We start from the raw sequence: 19,155 nt of genomic DNA, 5'->3' as shown, positions 1-19,155 counted from the left end.
CACGGGGGGCCAGTATGAAAAAACTTATGCACTCACTAACTGTAAATCGCTCTGGATAAGAGTGTCTGCTAAATGACTAAAATGTAAAATGCATGTACAGAGAATCGACAACCATCGTTGACATTGATAACTTTATTGATGAGAGTTCTAATCTGATGAGAAGTTTCTAGCTTGTCACCTGTTCAAAGCATTCATTACTGGATCCCCCATATCATAGTTATCAGTTAGACATACTTTATTTAAAAAGGCAGTAACAGTTTTTTTTTCCTAGGGATAGAAACTCTAAAAAGGAAACATTATGAGATCTGAGTCTAATAGTAAACATAATCTATGCATTAGAAAACAAGATGGGAAGAAAGAAAAAAGTTCTCAAAGTAAAATTACAAGTAGTTTGACTGTCGTACATTTGTAGTAGTAGTGATATACATTTCATAATTTTCTTTTAAAAACTAAAACATATCGAAAGATAAAATCATTCACCAACATTTTGAAACATTTTTATGCAAAATATATATATATATATTTTTTAAAAAAGGTACATGCTTTCCAGTCCTACAACTCTCAATAGAAGAAGCACATGGTTGGTAGTGATGACCCAGAGCAGTAGTTGGTCCATTATTTTGTGCCCTACTCTGAATATTCTTCTGTAGGTTTTACTTCTATCTTCTGCTTGTAGACTCAGTATATTTCTTTCTTTCTTTAATTCTGCTGCTCTGGGTTCAACATCCCTTCTGCAGCCAGATAGTGTAAACACTTCAGCCTTTTAAGACCTCTTTTTGCACATTAAACATTCAAAAAAAAAAAAAAAAAAAAAAAGAAGTGTAAAAGAACCTCCCAGCCTGACCGGTCTGATCTGGGGGGGCACCATTAGGACACTGAAGAGATCGGGTTGAGAGTCTGGTCGGGGGGGGGGGGGGGGGCACCATTAGGACACTGAAGAGATGGTGGTGGTCCTCTGTAGCTCAGCTGGTAGAGCATGGCGCTTGTAACGCCAAGGTAGTGGGTTCGATCCCCGGGACCACCCATACACAAAAAAAAACTATGCACGCATGACTTAGTCGCTTTGGATAAAAGCGTCTGCTAAATGGCATATTATTTATTATTATTATGGGGTTGAGAGTCTGGTCTGGGAGGGGGGGGGGGGGCATCATTAGGACACTGAAGATATGGGGTTGAGAGTCTGGTCTGGGGGGGCCACCATTAGGACACTGAAGAGATGGGGTTGAGAGTGTGGTCGGCAACCATTAGGACACTGACGAGATGGGGTTGAGAGTGTGGTCGGCAACCATTAGGACACTGAAGATATGGGGTTGAGAGTCTGGTCTGGGGGGGCCACCATTAGGACACTGAAGAGATGGGGTTGAGAGTGTGGTCGGCAACCATTAGGACACTGAAGAGATGGGGTTGAGAGTGTGGTCGGCAACCATTAGGACACTGAAGAGATGGGGTTGAGAGGAGAGCCCATCTGTGTCAGTACTTTATCCAGCCACTGCAGAGGGCCGTGAAGGTGCACTTCTATCCAACAGGGGGTGCTGGTGACATCTTGTCGGTGATACTCAGCTCCCCAGCCCTGTAGATAGATGTGTGTGTGTGTGAGAGTGAGGGGTCATATTCACCAAAGGAAGTACATGGTCAGAAAAGGAGTGAAACAACTTGCCCAATAAGAGATGCTAGTTTTCCATTGCACAGTGTTTTGCTACGGTCTGCCCTAACATTATTCTCAACATTGCAGAGTTACTCTTTCAATGAAATTAAGTTAATTCAAAACAGTTATTTCCACAACTTTTTTTTTTTTTTATATAGCAATGGACAAGATCTTAAAACGGTGAATTGTACATAGTACTGAAACTAAAACAAATGTTCAAATCAAAATGTAACTGTATATCACCTTTACAAAGCTCATGCGGATGGTGCACATCTTGGTGAGTTCGTAGACAGCCTCAAAGCCGTGGTTAACAGACTGGGCCAGTAGCTGTGCAAATTCCTGGTTGTTAAAGATCTTCAGACTGCAGCCACTAGGGATCTTACACACCGTGGTGGGGTGGAAACCGTGGTGGTAGTTACAGTTACGACTCTGAACGAAGATACTGGTGTCGCTCAGACACTCTGCATAGACCTCACCTCCTACATAGTACAGGTGGACCCCTGGGAGAGAGAGACAGAGACAGAGAGAGAAATGCTTGTGTTTTTAGCTCCAACAGTGCAGTAAACCCTAATGCTTGTGTTTTTAGCTCCAACAGTGCAGTAAACCCTAATGCTTGTGTTTCTAGCTCCAACAGTGCAGTAAACCCTAATGCTTGTGTTTCTAGCTCCAACAGTGCAGTAAACCCTAATGCTTGTGTTTCTAGCTCCAACAGTGCAGTAAACCCTAATGCTTGTGTTTTTAGCTCCAACAGTGGAGTAAACCCTAATGCTTGTGTTTTTAGCTCCAACAGTGCAGTAAACCCTAATGCTTGTGTTTCTAGCTCCAACAGTGCAGTAAACCCTAATGCTTGTGTTTTTAGCTCCAACAGTGCAGTAAACCCTAATGCTTGTGTTTTTAGCTCCAACAGTGCAGTAAACCCTAATGCTTGTGTTTCTAGCTCCAACAGTGCAGTAAACCCTAATGCTTGTGTTTTTAGCTCCAACAGTGCAGTAAACCCTAATGCTTGTGTTTCTAGCTCCAACGGTGCAGTAAACCCTAATGCTTGTGTTTCTAGCTCCAACAGTGCAGTAAACCCTAATGCTTGTGTTTCTAGCTCCAACAGTGCAGTAAACCCTAATGCTTGTGTTTCTAGCTCCAACAGTGCAGTAAACCCTAATGCTTGTGTTTCTAGCTCCAACAGTGCAGTAAACCCTAATGCTTGTGTTTTTAGCTCCAACAGTGCAGTAAACCCTAATGCTTGTGTTTCTAGCTCCAACAGTGCAGTAAACCCTGATCCCTACACTTTCTCTAAACCTCATCTAATTTCCATTTTCACGACCTCATCAACTAATCTATGAATCTCAATGTGTTGCCCTGCTCACCTTTGCCGATGTGGCACCATGAGTGTTTATGCTCACCTTTGCCGATGTGGCGGCGTGTGTTCTCTATGGTTGAGTTGCGGTTGACGTTGGAGAGCAACCCCAGGCAGAAGCGATTCTTGTTGTTGGAGGGGTCGGTGAAGCCGTCCACCAGGACGCTGGTAGAAGAGGCATGGTAGGCCTCACCCACTCTGTTGTTCAACTCATAGTACACAATACTGCACCAGTGGCTAGGTTCCTCATACTCCACTGGCTGCACATCTACAGGGAGAAGGTGGAGAGGAGAGATGGATGAGAGGAGGTTGTTCAACTCATAGAACACAATACTGCACCAGTGGCTAGGTTCCTCATTCTCCACATCTACAGGGATCCTTCTATGTTCTAAAGGAAAATGGATGCCGTAATCTTGAAAATGTACAATTTAATTTTGTTCAATTCATGAATGGTGTTGTGCATTTGTAGTGCCCATAGTTCCCTTTCAGTCAACTTCGGCACAACATACTATGGAGAGTCGCACTCTTGCGTAATCACGCCTGACGAGCCCAATTAAATCAGCGTCTCGCTGGGAGCCCAGCCTTCCACAGGTGATAAGCGTGAGGCTCGGATTCACTCCTTCAATTATTCAGCTTTTCCACCTCGATGTGAACAGGAACGATTCACGCTACTAAAACAAAATTGGAAAACGAGACCGTCTAAACTGTCCCTTAGTGGTAGAGCGTGCGTACCCCCTGGACGCTAAAGTTTGTGATTAGGAAACGTATGAGAATAGCAACACGTTAGATGGCTAACGCGACCGAAACGACGAAGGCTAATGTAGCTGGAGCTGTTCACACCTGCATGTATTTGTATGAAGTTGGTCAAAATATGATATTCTCATTCTAAAGAGAATAAGTAACAAAATATGTTATGCCTCTATTCAAGGCTCGTGTGCATGGTTCTCTCCTGGTATAAAGCGGCCATTGGTCTGGTGTCCAAGTACACCGTTGTCGCCCTATTTGAGTTCCCTTTCATTTATGATTATGGCGAAGACGGTACGTAGAATGTTGAGCTCCGCTCCTTTTGTGATATAACATGTCACGATCCTTTACACTGTCTAGTCTAACTGTGTAAAGTGCCTTATGAATGTATATGGATAAAACAGTGTGAAGATCAGACTCAGATATTTTAATATCTTGATGTATTTTGTATCGTGATGTTAACTACTTGGTGCTAAACGAATATCATGAATGTTTATTTTTTTGGTTTGGTTTTCTTAGGGGGTGGATCAGCTTTAATATTGCAGATAGATTGTAACTTCCATCAATGTAATTGTCTGCATCACTTGCAATCCCCCATATGTTTGTTTTTTCACACACACATATACATATATATACACACATACATCCTTTAAAAAAATATATTTGCCTTTATTACTTTCCAACCCTACCACCCCTTCCTTAACTGGAGTAAACTAGTGAACAACAATGCTTTGGCCTCTACTTCCAGCTTATACATACTATATACATTTTATTGACACAGTCAATTTTACAATAATTCTATTTTGTTTGTTTTTACTCCTGAACTTCCTCTACCCTCAACCTCTCCGATCATTTTCATGATGTCCATCCGGTTTGCTTCTATATGCCATATCTTTCTAACTGTGCTCTTTCACAAAAGCTCTCAACCTATATACTTATTATGGACACAGTATGCTTACATTATTAGTTGTCTTGTTGTTATTAGTTGTTGTTAGTCCCATCCTTCAACTCCATTCAACACCACCCATCTATCTCTTAACAACATCCATATTGGATTTCTATTTGCCATATATGTTTCAACTGTACTGTGATGTTTTACAAAAATTCTGAACCTTTCTATTCTCATTGTTTCTACAGATTGTATATTGAAAATAAACATTTTTGCTAAAAGTATTATTATATTATTGATCGATTGACTATTACTTTTCAGATCACCCAGTAGTGCTATCTGCAGGGTTAGCTCCAGGTAAATATTGCAATCCTTTCGCCATTCCTGGACCTGTGTCCAAAAACAAGCTACAAATGGACAGTACCAAAACAAATGATCTAATGATTCTATCTCTTCACAGCAAAATCTGCAGAGCTGGGAAGATTGTATCCCCCATATAAATAATATTCTATTGGTAGCAAGAATTTTATATAATAATTAAAAATTTAAAAAGTTTTGAATCCGGCGTCGTTTTGCGTATCAGTTCATAAACACTATGACATGGAATTGGTACGTCAAATCTCTTCCCAACTATTTTGCAATCTATATGGGACAGCTGTCAATCCTTTGGTCCTTAAATGAAACTGGTATACTTTTTTATTTACCACAGTTTTCTTTAACCAATTATGTTCTTTAATGCAAGGCCGACAGACAAGTTCCTTACTTTTTCCCCCTTCCACTTTCCTCTTCCATTTTTGCGGTAATGCTGCAATTATTTGATTGTAATTTTGGGTAGAGCAGATATTTCCATATGTTTTTGTTAGCTGCATGTGCGACATAACTCCACCAGTCCTACATATTATATCATTTATGAAGATTATACCTTTTCTAAACATTTTGTCAAAAAACATTAGTTTTTTTTATCAATTAGTATATTTGAGTTTAACCACAATATTTGTTGCATTATTTGCTCTGTCGTTTCTGGAGGATTCAATTGAAATTGCAACCAACTTTCTATGGCTTGTTTTAGAAAGTGATATTTGGGAGATGATTTCTTTTTCAAATAACTGAAAGTGAGAGGTTGTAATCTGAATAAAGGGAAAAAGGCCATTCTTGAACATTGTCTCACCCAATTTTACTAATCTGCTAGAGAACCAGTTCGGATTTCAGTATAACTTCTGTATTACTGAAGCTTTTAGTGATATGTCTAATGATTTAATATTGAATAATTTCTGTCCTCCGAATTCATATTCATTATATAAATAGGCCCGTTTAATTTTGTCTGGCTTGCCGTTCCAAATAAAATGGAATATTTTCTCGCATATAATTTTTAAAAAATACTGTTCGCTAGGCGTAGGCAAGACCATAAGCAAATAGGTAAACTGGGATAATACTAAAGAGTTAATCAGGGTGATTTTTCCACAAATTGACAGGTATTTACCTTTTCATGGTAGCAAGATCTTATCTATTTTTGCTAACTTTCTATAAAAATGTATTGGAGTGAGATAATTTATTTCATTTGGGATATGTATTCAGAGTATATCCACATCACCATCAGACCATTTTATTGGTTAACTAAATGGTAATGTAAACATTTAATTTTTTAGTGATCCAATACATAATATTGTACATTTATCATAATTTGGTTGTAATCCAGAGTGGTTAGAAAATGTATCTAGATTCTCTAGAGGCTGTTTAGGGATTCAAATTGTGGATTTAAAAGAAAACATGAATCATCAGCGTACAATGACACCTCTGTTTTTAAGCCCTGGATTTCTAATCCCTTGATATTATTGTTGGATCTGATTTTAAAAGCTAACTTCTCGATGGCCATAATAAATAGATATGCCGATAGAGGACAACCTTGTTTCAATCCTTGACAGATTAAAACTTTGAGAAATAGCCATTATTTACTATTTTACACCTAGGGTGTACTATACATGATTTTAACCCAATTTATAAAGAGATTCTCCAAAATTGAAATGCTCCAGGCATTTATATATAAACCCCATTCGTACTTTTATCAAATGCCTTTTTGAAGTCTGCTATGAATAGCAATATCCTGAATGTTTACTCTGCTAGATAATGAAGCGTCACATGGCTAACGTCACCACGAACGGTCAACGGTTTACATGTACAGGAGCTGGAGGAATGTACATTCATAGTCGTCTGAATCTAACTTGAACACCTACGTTGTGTGCTTTATTGCCAGGTATGTTGTAATTTATTTATGTGTTGAAAATGTATTTTTATAATGTCATCTCTGAAGCTAGCTGGATGTTGTACTCCTATTTTGAGCCTTGGTTCACGTTACTGTAAAAAAAAGGGTTCTCGTGATGTGTTTTCTTTGAAATTATTATGTAAAACTATACGATCACATTGTATTATTATAGTCATATTTTAGTTCCCTTTCATTTATGAGTCTGGCGGACACCTACGTTGTGTGCTTTATTGCCAGACTATAATAAACGGGGCACTTGCCTGAACCCGATGATCCTGTGTGTGCGTATCAGTCCTGCAAAGTAGCGACAGCCAAGAATCGAGGGGTTACACTAATAAACTGGGTTCGGAACCATGCCCCTATGAATTAAAAGACACTCACGTTTGTCATTTTGTATGTCTCGGTGCATGCTCAGGCTGCCCTCGCTCCAATCAGTTAGTGTGCGAGACTAGGGGACGGCTGGCACTGTCCCCATACTAGTCCGCGACTCAGGTTCTCTTGACAATCGTGTAGCATTCTTTAGGGGGCTTGGTGTCAGTGTTGCCAACTTAGCGACTTTGTCGCTATATTTAGCGAATATTCAGACCCCTCTAGCGACACATTTTCAAAAAAAGAGACTAGCGACAAATCTAGCTACTTTTTCTGGTGTTATTGGAGACTGACATGAAATCACCTATCGTTCTTACTCTTCTCAACGAGCAGCAGGGTGCTGCCGTGCCCACCCCCGTCCCAAAGCACTCACAGGCGGCCCTCGCGCAGCACTCCCTCCCAGCTGCAGTCAGAGCAGGAGATGTTCACCCCTCCGGGTCCAGACTGCAAATGAATCTCGCATGCGGGAAGCCACCACTGGCTGAACCCGCCCTGGCTTACATTCATGTAAATGTAGGGTGTTTTTCACTCACTTTTTGTCTCTCCCACAACGTGGCGCAGTGAGTGGCGCAGTGGTCTAAGGCACTGCATCGCAGTGCTAACTGTGCCACTAGAGATCCTGGTTCGAATCCAGGCTCTGTCGCAGCCGGCCGCGACCGGGAGACTCATGGGCGGCGCACAATTGGCCCAGCGTCGTCCAGGGTAGGGGAGGGAATGGCCGGCAGGGATGTAGCTCAGTTGATAGAGCATGGCGTTTGCAACGCCAGGGTTGTGGGTTTGATTCCCACGGGGGGCCAGTATAAAAAAAATATATATATATGTATTCACTAACTGTAAGTCGCTCTGGATGAGAGCGTCTGCTAAATGACTAAAATGTAAATGTAAAATGTTATTCCGACTTTTAGGACAGCCAATAGCTACTTTCCTTACTGAGGAGTTGGCAACACTGTTCCCAGGTGTCCATACCTCAGTTGAGTCTAAATTGAGGGATGTCTCCCAGGCTCCTGTATGTTCTGTCTCCGGTTACGGGGAGGCTACTCGAAGAGAGAGGGCGACCAGGTTCTGTGGGTATCCCCCCCCGCTGCCTGTGTCTGCCTTGGTTAAGCACCGCTTGACTCTCTTCCCAGAAGGGAAGACATCACGGTTGACAACTCCGTTGTGTCCTCCTCCCAGAGTGCGAAGAGCCTTGGCGTGACCCTGGACAACACCCTGTCGTTCTCCGCTAACATCAAGGCGGTGACCCGATCCTGCAGGTTCATGCTCTACAACATTCGGAGAGTACGACCCTGCCTTACACAGGAAGCGGCACAGGTCCTAATCCAGGCACTTGTCATCTCCCGTCTGGATTACTGCAACTCGCTGTTGGCTGGGCTCCCTGCCTGTGCCATTAAACCCCTACAACTCATCCAGAATGCCGCAGCCCGTCTGGTGTTCAACCTTCCCAAGTTCTCTCACGTCACCCCGCTCCTCCGCACACTCCACTGGCTTCCAGTTGAAGCTCGCATCTGTTACAAGACCATGGTGCTTGCCTATGGAGCTGTGAGGGGATCGGCACCTCTGTACCTTCAGGCTCTGATCAGTCCCTACATCCAAACGAGGGCATTGCGTTCATCCACCTCTGGCCTGCTGGCTCCCCTTCCTCTGCGGAAGCATAGTTCCCGCTCAGCCCAGTCAAAACTGTTCGCTGCTCTGGCACCCCAATGGTGGAACAAGCTCCCTCACGACGCCAGGACAGCGGAGTCACTCACCACCTTCCGGAGACATTTGAAACCCCACCTTTTTAAGGAATACCTGGGATAGGATAAAGTAATCCTTCTACCCCCCCCCCAAAAAAAAAAAAAAAAAAAAAAAAAGATATTGTAAAGTGGTTATCCCACTGGCTATAGGGTGAATGCACCTATTTGTAAGTCGCTCTGGATAAGAGCGTCTGCTAAATGACGTAAATGTAAATGTAAGGGTCCGGATCCCACCTTGGTGATCCGGTCCTACGTAGATTTTAGAGACCAAGCTAGCTAACAAGCGCTGCATAGCTTGCTAGCCAGGTTAGCCAACTTGCCGAGGCAAGCTAGCTACTGCTGCTATTCCTATCGGTGGAATTGCTTGGGTAGCTCCCTTGTTTAGTATACATAGTTAGCGTTAAATTGCTTGGTTATTCTAAACGGACCGTGCTGCGGTCAAAGAGGCTAGCTAGCCTAGCTTAGACTAGAAGCCTTATCATGGCTAACATCAGCTGGCATACATAACTCCCGGCGATTGCAGCTTACAAGCTTTCCCCCGGCGTTATGGCAATCACATTTCTACTTCCAATTCCTGGAGTTGGAGGGAGTGGAGGAAGCGGGGTTTGCGGGCACCTCCAATGAGGAAGCAGCCTCCGAGCGCTTGGCTGTGGTAACCCCCGGAGCGAGGGGCCTTAGCACGGATCTGAGCGACGGGTGAGCCTCTCCACAAAAACATTACGGTTACGTCAGTGCCCCCACTTTGGTTATGGCCACTTTTTTTGCTACGTCAGCCATTGCCGGAGCCCCGTGTCCATAGAAGCGGCAAAGGAGTCAATGGAACGCAGACGTTGTAACAGGCCCACAATGTGGTTACTTAAATCCGAGTTTTCGCTGCATAACATTTAGAATAGGGGTGTGCAGACATGCCCATACTCATATCAGTAAATTGAAAGTTGAGTCGGATAGGATGATACTTATAATATAATATGCCTAAATAGATTTTGCCAAAATACCTCCCTGCACATTCTCACTGCAAAACAGCTGCAGATTAGGAGCAGCACGCGGAGGGGTGGGTCTTTGTGTGTCCTCAATTTGCAGCGGGCAGACAAGTTTGCTGTCACTCAGTCAGATTGCACATCAGCGTTTCATATGATGCATATTGATCGCTTGATAGCAAACATCCTCGCCATGTGATTTATCATAGTAGCAGGCAGCAGCAATCTAAATGATCAGACCCGAAAACATGCAAGGAAAAGTGATCGGGTGAAATTATGAAGCGAGTGGATGGAGAAATACAGCTTCACTCTATCCAATCAGAGCAATAGGATCAACGTACAGCCCACCCTTCTCTTTACAGACAGGCAAACTAGCCAGTTGAGTTATTTAGACCACGTAAAACCTTGCACGACTGACTGACATGAGAAAGATGCATGCTGGCACCCGAAAATGACTTTTTTTCCCCCGATCAGAGTATTTTTTTGTAATTATCAGTGATCATAATCGTATCCAGGAAATTGCCCATATCCGTTACGATACTAGTTTTGTCCAACTACTCAGCGCACCCCCTAATGTAGGTGTTATCCCTTTTCAGGTTTAGAAGAAGTGGCTGCTAAATGCTAACTCCCGTTCGTATAAACTGGTTAGCATAGCTAGCATACAGAACTCTGTGGTGGTAGTCAAAGTCATTTTTAACTGTAATGCAGTTGATTGGTGACGATGACATGAACATGTGTTGGGGTTGACATCCATACAATCATTATACTCAGATTTTTACCTCAACATAGTGTGAAATACACAAACACTAGCCTAAATGTAGGATAGTTTTGCTGGGGGGCAATGAGGAGACTCTGGATATTTCCCCCAAGCGTTTCCATGGCAATTCCATTGTTTTGGTCTAGTTCATTGACCTCTTTACTGCATCTATAAGGGGTCTGGCTTATCCAGGCTATACAGTCTCACGTTTGTAAACTTGTCCATGTCCCCCACGCGTTTCCATGGCAATTCCATTGTTTTGGTCAAGTTCAATTTACCTCTTTACTGCATTGGTCTGTTTTTCAAAGCGGTCTGTCCCTTTTCCAGCTGGGTGACAAAACTGCACATTTTAGAGTGGTCTTTTATTGTCCCCAGCACAAGGTGATCATGCTGTTTAAATCAGCTTCTTGATATGCCACAACTGTCAGGTGGATGGATTATTTTGGCAAAGGAGAAATACTCACTAACAGGGATGTAAACAAATTTGTGCACAAAATTTGAGAGAAATCAGCTTTTTGTGCTTATGGAACATTTCTGGGATCTTTTATTTCAGCTCATGAAACATGGCACCAACCCTTTACATGCTGCATTTATATTTTTGTTCAGTATAGATCCTCCATCCGAACTCCCCATAGTATGTTGTACCTCGTTTCCCTCCTTCAGGGAACAGTAGTTATAGTCATAACGTTACGATTTCAGTTAGTATTGACTGCTATGTGATCAGGACAACGTAGACAATTAGGATAAAAATCAGTTCCAATTAATGGAGGATAATGTCGGAAAGCAGGAATTCCTGATTGATTAGGGTGGGGGAAAAAAATAATCCCTGGTAAAATAAAGTGTAAAGTTGAAGGTCAGACTCCTCACCCCCACTAGGCATGTTCCTGGGCCCGCTGCTGCTGCTGGTGGTCTCCATGGACCCCTCCTGTCCCATCTGCTCGTCAGGGGGCATGTAGGCCGGGGGTGGGGTGTCAGCTGGAGGAGAAAACACCACAATGGACGGATAGTTAGGAGACCAGCTGCTGCTGCTGATGACTAATGGTTGTCCACACACACACACACACACACACACACACACACACACACACACTCACAGCGGATGGACACATACACAACTCCCAAGAGGAGTTAAAACCCCTCCACCACCACAGGATCTTTCTCTACCCGGAAACAGGTGTAGGGTTTCACACACATCCATCAAATGGAACACTAATCTATGGCCAGTCCTATACGTGTTGTATTACAGAGAAATGGAGAAACATTTCAAGTGGGGTGTGGGTGGGGACAGTTGGTAATGTTTTTTTTATGAATTAGACTGGTCTTCCTACAGACCAAACATTTACAGGTTACTACCTTGCTTAGAGGGATTTCTCTGGAGATTTCTGAATAATAACTCGGCTTTCCTCCGGTTACACCAAGATAGACCACATAGAAGTGATAGAACTAGCACTACAGTGTTTCAAGCCTGGGGGCAATTCAGCACAATTAAAAAAGACAAAAGTCTTGAGCCTCTTTTCCCTGCTGCCATTATGCCTGGCTGACTACAGCAGCCCATGAATCTGTTGTGGATCTGTTGTGGATCTGTTGTGGATCTGTGCATCAGCAAACCTCACTGGCTGGGGATCTATTCACCAGAATAGGAGCCGGTGGCCAGGCCAGGCCTATGCTGTGCCCAGCGATGGGTACACTGGCTGGGGATATATCCACCAGAATAGGAGCCGGAGGCCAGGCCAGGCCTATGCTGTGCCCAGCGATGGGTACACTGGCTGGGGATATATCCACCAGAATAGGAGCCGGAGGCCAGGCCAGGCCTATGCTGTGCCCAGCGATGGGTACACTGGCTGGGGATATATCCACCAGAATAGGAGCCGGAGGCCAGGCCAGGCCAGGCCTATGCTGTGCCCAGCGATGGGTACACTGGCTGGGGATATATCCACCAGAATAGGAGCCGGAGGCCAGGCCAGGCCAGGCCTATGCTGTACCCAGCGATGGGTACACTGGCTGGGGATATATCCACCAGAATAGGAGCCGGAGGCCAGGCCAGGCCAGGCCTATGCTGTACCCAGCGATGGGTACACTGGCTGGGGATATATCCACCAGAATAGGAGCCGGAGGCCAGGCCAGGCCAGGCCAGGCCTATGCTGTACCCAGCGATGGGTACACTGGCTGGGGATATATCCACCAGAATAGGAGCCGGAGGCCAGGCCAGGCCAGGCCAGGCCTATGCTGTACCCAGCGATGGGTACACTGGCTGGGGATATATCCACCAGAATAGGAGCCGGAGGCCAGGCCAGGCCAGGCCAGGCCTATGCTGTACCCAGCGATGGGTACACTGGCTGGGGATATATCCACCAGAATAGGAGCCGGAGGCCAGGCCAGGCCAGGCCTATGCTGTACCCAGCGATGGGTACACTGGCTGGGGATATATCCACCAGAATAGGAGCCGGAGGCCAGGCCAGGCCAGGCCTATGCTGTACCCAGCGATGGGTACACTGGCTGGGGATATATCCACCAGAATAGGAGCCGGAGGCCAGGCCAGGCCAGGCCAGGCCTATGCTGTACCCAGCGATGGGTACACTGGCTGGGGATATATCCACCAGAATAGGAGCCGGAGGCCAGGCCAGGCCAGGCCAGGCCTATGCTGTACCCAGCGATGGGTACACTGGCTGGGGATATATCCACCAGAATAGGAGCCGGAGGCCAGGCCAGGCCAGGCCAGGCCTATGCTGTACCCAGCGATGGGTACACTGGCTGGGGATATATCCACCAGAATAGGAGCCGGAGGCCAGGCCAGGCCAGGCCAGGCCTATGCTGTACCCAGCGATGGGTACACTGGCTGGGGATATATCCACCAGAATAGGAGCCGGAGGCCAGGCCAGGCCAGGCCAGGCCTATGCTGTACCCAGCGATGGGTACACTGGCTGGGGATATATCCACCAGAATAGGAGCCGGAGGCCAGGCCAGGCCAGGCCAGGCCTATGCTGTACCCAGCGATGGGTACACTGGCTGGGGATATATCCACCAGAATAGGAGCCGGAGGCCAGGCCAGGCCAGGCCAGGCCTATGCTGTACCCAGCGATGGGTACACTGGCTGGGGATATATCCACCAGAATAGGAGCCGGAGGCCAGGCCAGGCCAGGCCAGGCCTATGCTGTACCCAGCGATGGGTACACTGGCTGGGGATATATCCACCAGAATAGGAGCCGGAGGCCAGGCCAGGCCAGGCCAGGCCTATGCTGTACCCAGCGATGGGTACACTGGCTGGGGATATATCCACCAGAATAGGAGCCGGAGGCCAGGCCAGGCCAGGCCAGGCCTATGCTGTACCCAGCGATGGGTACACTGGCTGGGGATATATCCACCAGAATAGGAGCCGGAGGCCAGGCCAGGCCAGGCCAGGCCTATGCTGTACCCAGCGATGGGTACACTGGCTGGGGATATATCCACCAGAATAGGAGCCGGAGGCCAGGCCAGGCCAGGCCAGGCCTATGCTGTACCCAGCGATGGGTACACTGGCTGGGGATATATCCACCAGAATAGGAGCCGGAGGCCAGGCCAGGCCAGGCCAGGCCTATGCTGTACCCAGCGATGGGTACACTGGCTGGGGATATATCCACCAGAATAGGAGCCGGAGGCCAGGCCAGGCCAGGCCAGGCCTATGCTGTACCCAGCGATGGGTACACTGGCTGGGGATATATCCACCAGAATAGGAGCCGGAGGCCAGGCCAGGCCAGGCCAGGCCTATGCTGTACCCAGCGATGGGTACACTGGCTGGGGATATATCCACCAGAATAGGAGCCGGAGGCCAGGCCAGGCCAGGCCAGGCCTATGCTGTACCCAGCGATGGGTACACTGGCTGGGGATATATCCACCAGAATAGGAGCCGGAGGCCAGGCCAGGCCAGGCCAGGCCTATGCTGTACCCAGCGATGGGTACACTGGCTGGGGATATATCCACCAGAATAGGAGCCGGAGGCCAGGCCAGGCCAGGCCAGGCCTATGCTGTACCCAGCGATGGGTACACTGGCTGGGGATATATCCACCAGAATAGGAGCCGGAGGCCAGGCCAGGCCAGGCCAGGCCTATGCTGTACCCAGCGATGGGTACACTGGCTGGGGATATATCCACCAGAATAGGAGCCGGAGGCCAGGCCAGGCCAGGCCAGGCCTATGCTGTACCCAGCGATGGGTACACTGGCTGGGGATATATCCACCAGAATAGGAGCCGGAGGCCAGGCCAGGCCAGGCCAGGCCTATGCTGTACCCAGCGATGGGTACACTGGCTGGGGATATATCCACCAGAATAGGAGCCGGAGGCCAGGCCAGGCCAGGCCAGGCCTATGCTGTACCCAGCGATGGGTACACTGGCTGGGGATATATCCACCAGAATAGGAGCCGGAGGCCAGGCCAGGCCAGGCCAGGCCTATGCTGTACCCAGCGATGGGTACACTGGCTGGGGATATATCCACCAGAATAGGAGCCGGAGGCCAGGCCAGGCCAGGCCAGGCCTATGCTGTACCCAGCGATGGGTACACTGGCTGGGGATATATCCACCAGAATAGGAGCCGGAGGCCAGGCCAGGCCAGGCCAGGCCTATGCTGTACCCAGCGATGGGTACACTGGCTGGGGATATATCCACCAGAATAGGAGCCGGAGGCCAGGCCAGGCCAGGCCAGGCCTATGCTGTACCCAGCGATGGGTACACTGGCTGGGGATATATCCACCAGAATAGGAGCCGGAGGCCAGGCCAGGCCAGGCCAGGCCTATGCTGTACCCAGCGATGGGTACACTGGCTGGGGATATATCCACCAGAATAGGAGCCGGAGGCCAGGCCAGGCCAGGCCAGGCCTATGCTGTACCCAGCGATGGGTACACTGGCTGGGGATATATCCACCAGAATAGGAGCCGGAGGCCAGGCCAGGCCAGGCCAGGCCTATGCTGTACCCAGCGATGGGTACACTGGCTGGGGATATATCCACCAGAATAGGAGCCGGAGGCCAGGCCAGGCCAGGCCAGGCCTATGCTGTACCCAGCGATGGGTACACTGGCTGGGGATATATCCACCAGAATAGGAGCCGGAGGCCAGGCCAGGCCAGGCCAGGCCTATGCTGTACCCAGCGATGGGTACACTGGCTGGGGATATATCCACCAGAATAGGAGCCGGAGGCCAGGCCAGGCCAGGCCAGGCCTATGCTGTACCCAGCGATGGGTACACTGGCTGGGGATATATCCACCAGAATAGGAGCCGGAGGCCAGGCCAGGCCAGGCCAGGCCTATGCTGTACCCAGCGATGGGTACACTGGCTGGGGATATATCCACCAGAATAGGAGCCGGAGGCCAGGCCAGGCCAGGCCAGGCCTATGCTGTACCCAGCGATGGGTACACTGGCTGGGGATATATCCACCAGAATAGGAGCCGGAGGCCAGGCCAGGCCAGGCCAGGCCTATGCTGTACCCAGCGATGGGTACACTGGCTGGGGATATATCCACCAGAATAGGAGCCGGAGGCCAGGCCAGGCCAGGCCAGGCCTATGCTGTACCCAGCGATGGGTACACTGGCTGGGGATATATCCACCAGAATAGGAGCCGGAGGCCAGGCCAGGCCAGGCCAGGCCTATGCTGTACCCAGCGATGGGTACACTGGCTGGGGATATATCCACCAGAATAGGAGCCGGAGGCCAGGCCAGGCCAGGCCAGGCCTATGCTGTACCCAGCGATGGGTACACTGGCTGGGGATATATCCACCAGAATAGGAGCCGGAGGCCAGGCCAGGCCAGGCCAGGCCTATGCTGTACCCAGCGATGGGTACACTGGCTGGGGATATATCCACCAGAATAGGAGCCGGAGGCCAGGCCAGGCCAGGCCAGGCCTATGCTGTACCCAGCGATGGGTACACTGGCTGGGGATATATCCACCAGAATAGGAGCCGGAGGCCAGGCCAGGCCAGGCCAGGCCTATGCTGTACCCAGCGATGGGTACACTGGCTGGGGATATATCCACCAGAATAGGAGCCGGAGGCCAGGCCAGGCCAGGCCAGGCCTATGCTGTACCCAGCGATGGGTACACTGGCTGGGGATATATCCACCAGAATAGGAGCCGGAGGCCAGGCCAGGCCAGGCCAGGCCTATGCTGTACCCAGCGATGGGTACACTGGCTGGGGATATATCCACCAGAATAGGAGCCGGAGGCCAGGCCAGGCCAGGCCTATGCTGTACCCAGCGATGGGTACACTGGCTGGGGATATATCCACCAGAATAGGAGCCGGAGGCCAGGCCAGGCCAGGCCTATGCTGTACCCAGCGATGGGTACACTGGCTGGGGATATATCCACCAGAATAGGAGCCGGAGGCCAGGCCAGGCCAGGCCTATGCTGTACCCAGCGATGGGTACACTGGCTGGGGATATATCCACCAGAATAGGAGCCGGAGGCCAGGCCAGGCCAGGCCTATGCTGTACCCAGCGATGGGTACACTGGCTGGGGATATATCCACCAGAATAGGAGCCGGAGGCCAGGCCAGGCCAGGCCTATGCTGTACCCAGCGATGGGTACACTGGCTGGGGATATATCCACCAGAATAGGAGCCGGAGGCCAGGCCAGGCCAGGCCTATGCTGTACCCAGCGATGGGTACACTGGCTGGGGATATATCCACCAGAATAGGAGCCGGAGGCCAGGCCAGGCCAGGCCTATGCTGTACCCAGCGATGGGTACACTGGCTGGGGATATATCCACCAGAATAGGAGCCGGAGGCCAGGCCAGGCCAGGCCTATGCTGTACCCAGCGATGGGTACACTGGCTGGGGATATATCCACCAGAATAGGAGCCGGAGGCCAGGCCAGGCCAGGCCTATGCTGTACCCAGCGATGGGTACACTGGCTGGGGATATATCCACCAGAATAGGAGCCGGAGGCCAGGCCAGGCCAGGCCTATGCTGTACCCAGCGATGGGTACACTGGCTGGGGATATATCCACCAGAATAGGAGCCGGAGGCCAGGCCAGGCCAGGCCTATGCTGTACCCAGCGATGGGTACACTGGCTGGGGATATATCCACCAGAATAGGAGCCGGAGGCCAGGCCAGGCCAGGCCTATGCTGTACCCAGCGATGGGTACACTGGCTGGGGATATATCCACCAGAATAGGAGCCGGAGGCCAGGCCAGGCCAGGCCTATGCTGTACCCAGCGATGGGTACACTGGCTGGGGATATATCCACCAGAATAGGAGCCGGAGGCCAGGCCAGGCCAGGCCTATGCTGTACCCAGCGATGGGTACACTGGCTGGGGATATATCCACCAGAATAGGAGCCGGAGGCCAGGCCAGGCCAGGCCTATGCTGTACCCAGCGATGGGTACACTGGCTGGGGATATATCCACCAGAATAGGAGCCGGAGGCCAGGCCAGGCCAGGCCTATGCTGTACCCAGCGATGGGTACACTGGCTGGGGATATATCCACCAGAATAGGAGCCGGAGGCCAGGCCAGGCCAGGCCTATGCTGTACCCAGCGATGGGTACACTGGCTGGGGATATATCCACCAGAATAGGAGCCGGAGGCCAGGCCAGGCCAGGCCTATGCTGTACCCAGCGATGGGTACACTGGCTGGGGATATATCCACCAGAATAGGAGCCGGAGGCCAGGCCAGGCCAGGCCTATGCTGTACCCAGCGATGGGTACACTGGCTGGGGATATATCCACCAGAATAGGAGCCGGAGGCCAGGCCAGGCCAGGCCTATGCTGTACCCAGCGATGGGTACACTGGCTGGGGATATATCCACCAGAATAGGAGCCGGAGGCCAGGCCAGGCCAGGCCTATGCTGTACCCAGCGATGGGTACACTGGCTGGGGATATATCCACCAGAATAGGAGCCGGAGGCCAGGCCAGGCCAGGCCTATGCTGTACCCAGCGATGGGTACACTGGCTGGGGATATATCCACCAGAATAGGAGCCGGAGGCCAGGCCAGGCCAGGCCTATGCTGTACCCAGCGATGGGTACACTGGCTGGGGATATATCCACCAGAATAGGAGCCGGAGGCCAGGCCAGGCCAGGCCTATGCTGTACCCAGCGATGGGTACACTGGCTGGGGATATATCCACCAGAATAGGAGCCGGAGGCCAGGCCAGGCCAGGCCTATGCTGTACCCAGCGATGGGTACACTGGCTGGGGATATATCCACCAGAATAGGAGCCGGAGGCCAGGCCAGGCCAGGCCTATGCTGTACCCAGCGATGGGTACACTGGCTGGGGATATATCCACCAGAATAGGAGCCGGAGGCCAGGCCAGGCCAGGCCTATGCTGTACCCAGCGATGGGTACACTGGCTGGGGATATATCCACCAGAATAGGAGCCGGAGGCCAGGCCAGGCCAGGCCTATGCTGTACCCAGCGATGGGTACACTGGCTGGGGATATATCCACCAGAATAGGAGCCGGAGGCC

General features: G+C 49.6%; 1 protein-coding gene across 1 annotated transcript in view; it reads right to left on the bottom strand.

The window, feature by feature from the left end:
• Window positions 1–918: 918 nt before the first annotated feature.
• The window catches only part of LOC311107880 (mothers against decapentaplegic homolog 5-like), a 29,367-nt gene continuing 11,130 nt past the window's right edge, over window positions 919–19,155 (bottom strand). Inside the window, exons 6-9 of the mRNA XM_084150463.1 lie at window positions 11,596–11,703; window positions 3,043–3,264; window positions 1,889–2,145; window positions 919–1,570 (exon numbers count right to left, since the gene is read on the bottom strand). Coding sequence (XP_084006589.1) covers window positions 1,427–1,570; window positions 1,889–2,145; window positions 3,043–3,264; window positions 11,596–11,703 — 731 coding nt within the window. The 3' untranslated portion in view covers window positions 919–1,426. The remainder of the gene's footprint in view (window positions 1,571–1,888; window positions 2,146–3,042; window positions 3,265–11,595; window positions 11,704–19,155) is intronic.

The sequence above is a fragment of the Coregonus lavaretus genome (genome assembly GCF_964263955.1).
Source record: "Coregonus lavaretus genome assembly, chromosome: 32".
In the NCBI taxonomy this organism is placed as follows: Eukaryota; Metazoa; Chordata; class Actinopteri; order Salmoniformes; family Salmonidae; genus Coregonus; species Coregonus lavaretus.
The sequence above is the reverse complement of the archived record's forward strand: the minus strand, read 5'-3'. Positions and strand labels throughout refer to the sequence as shown.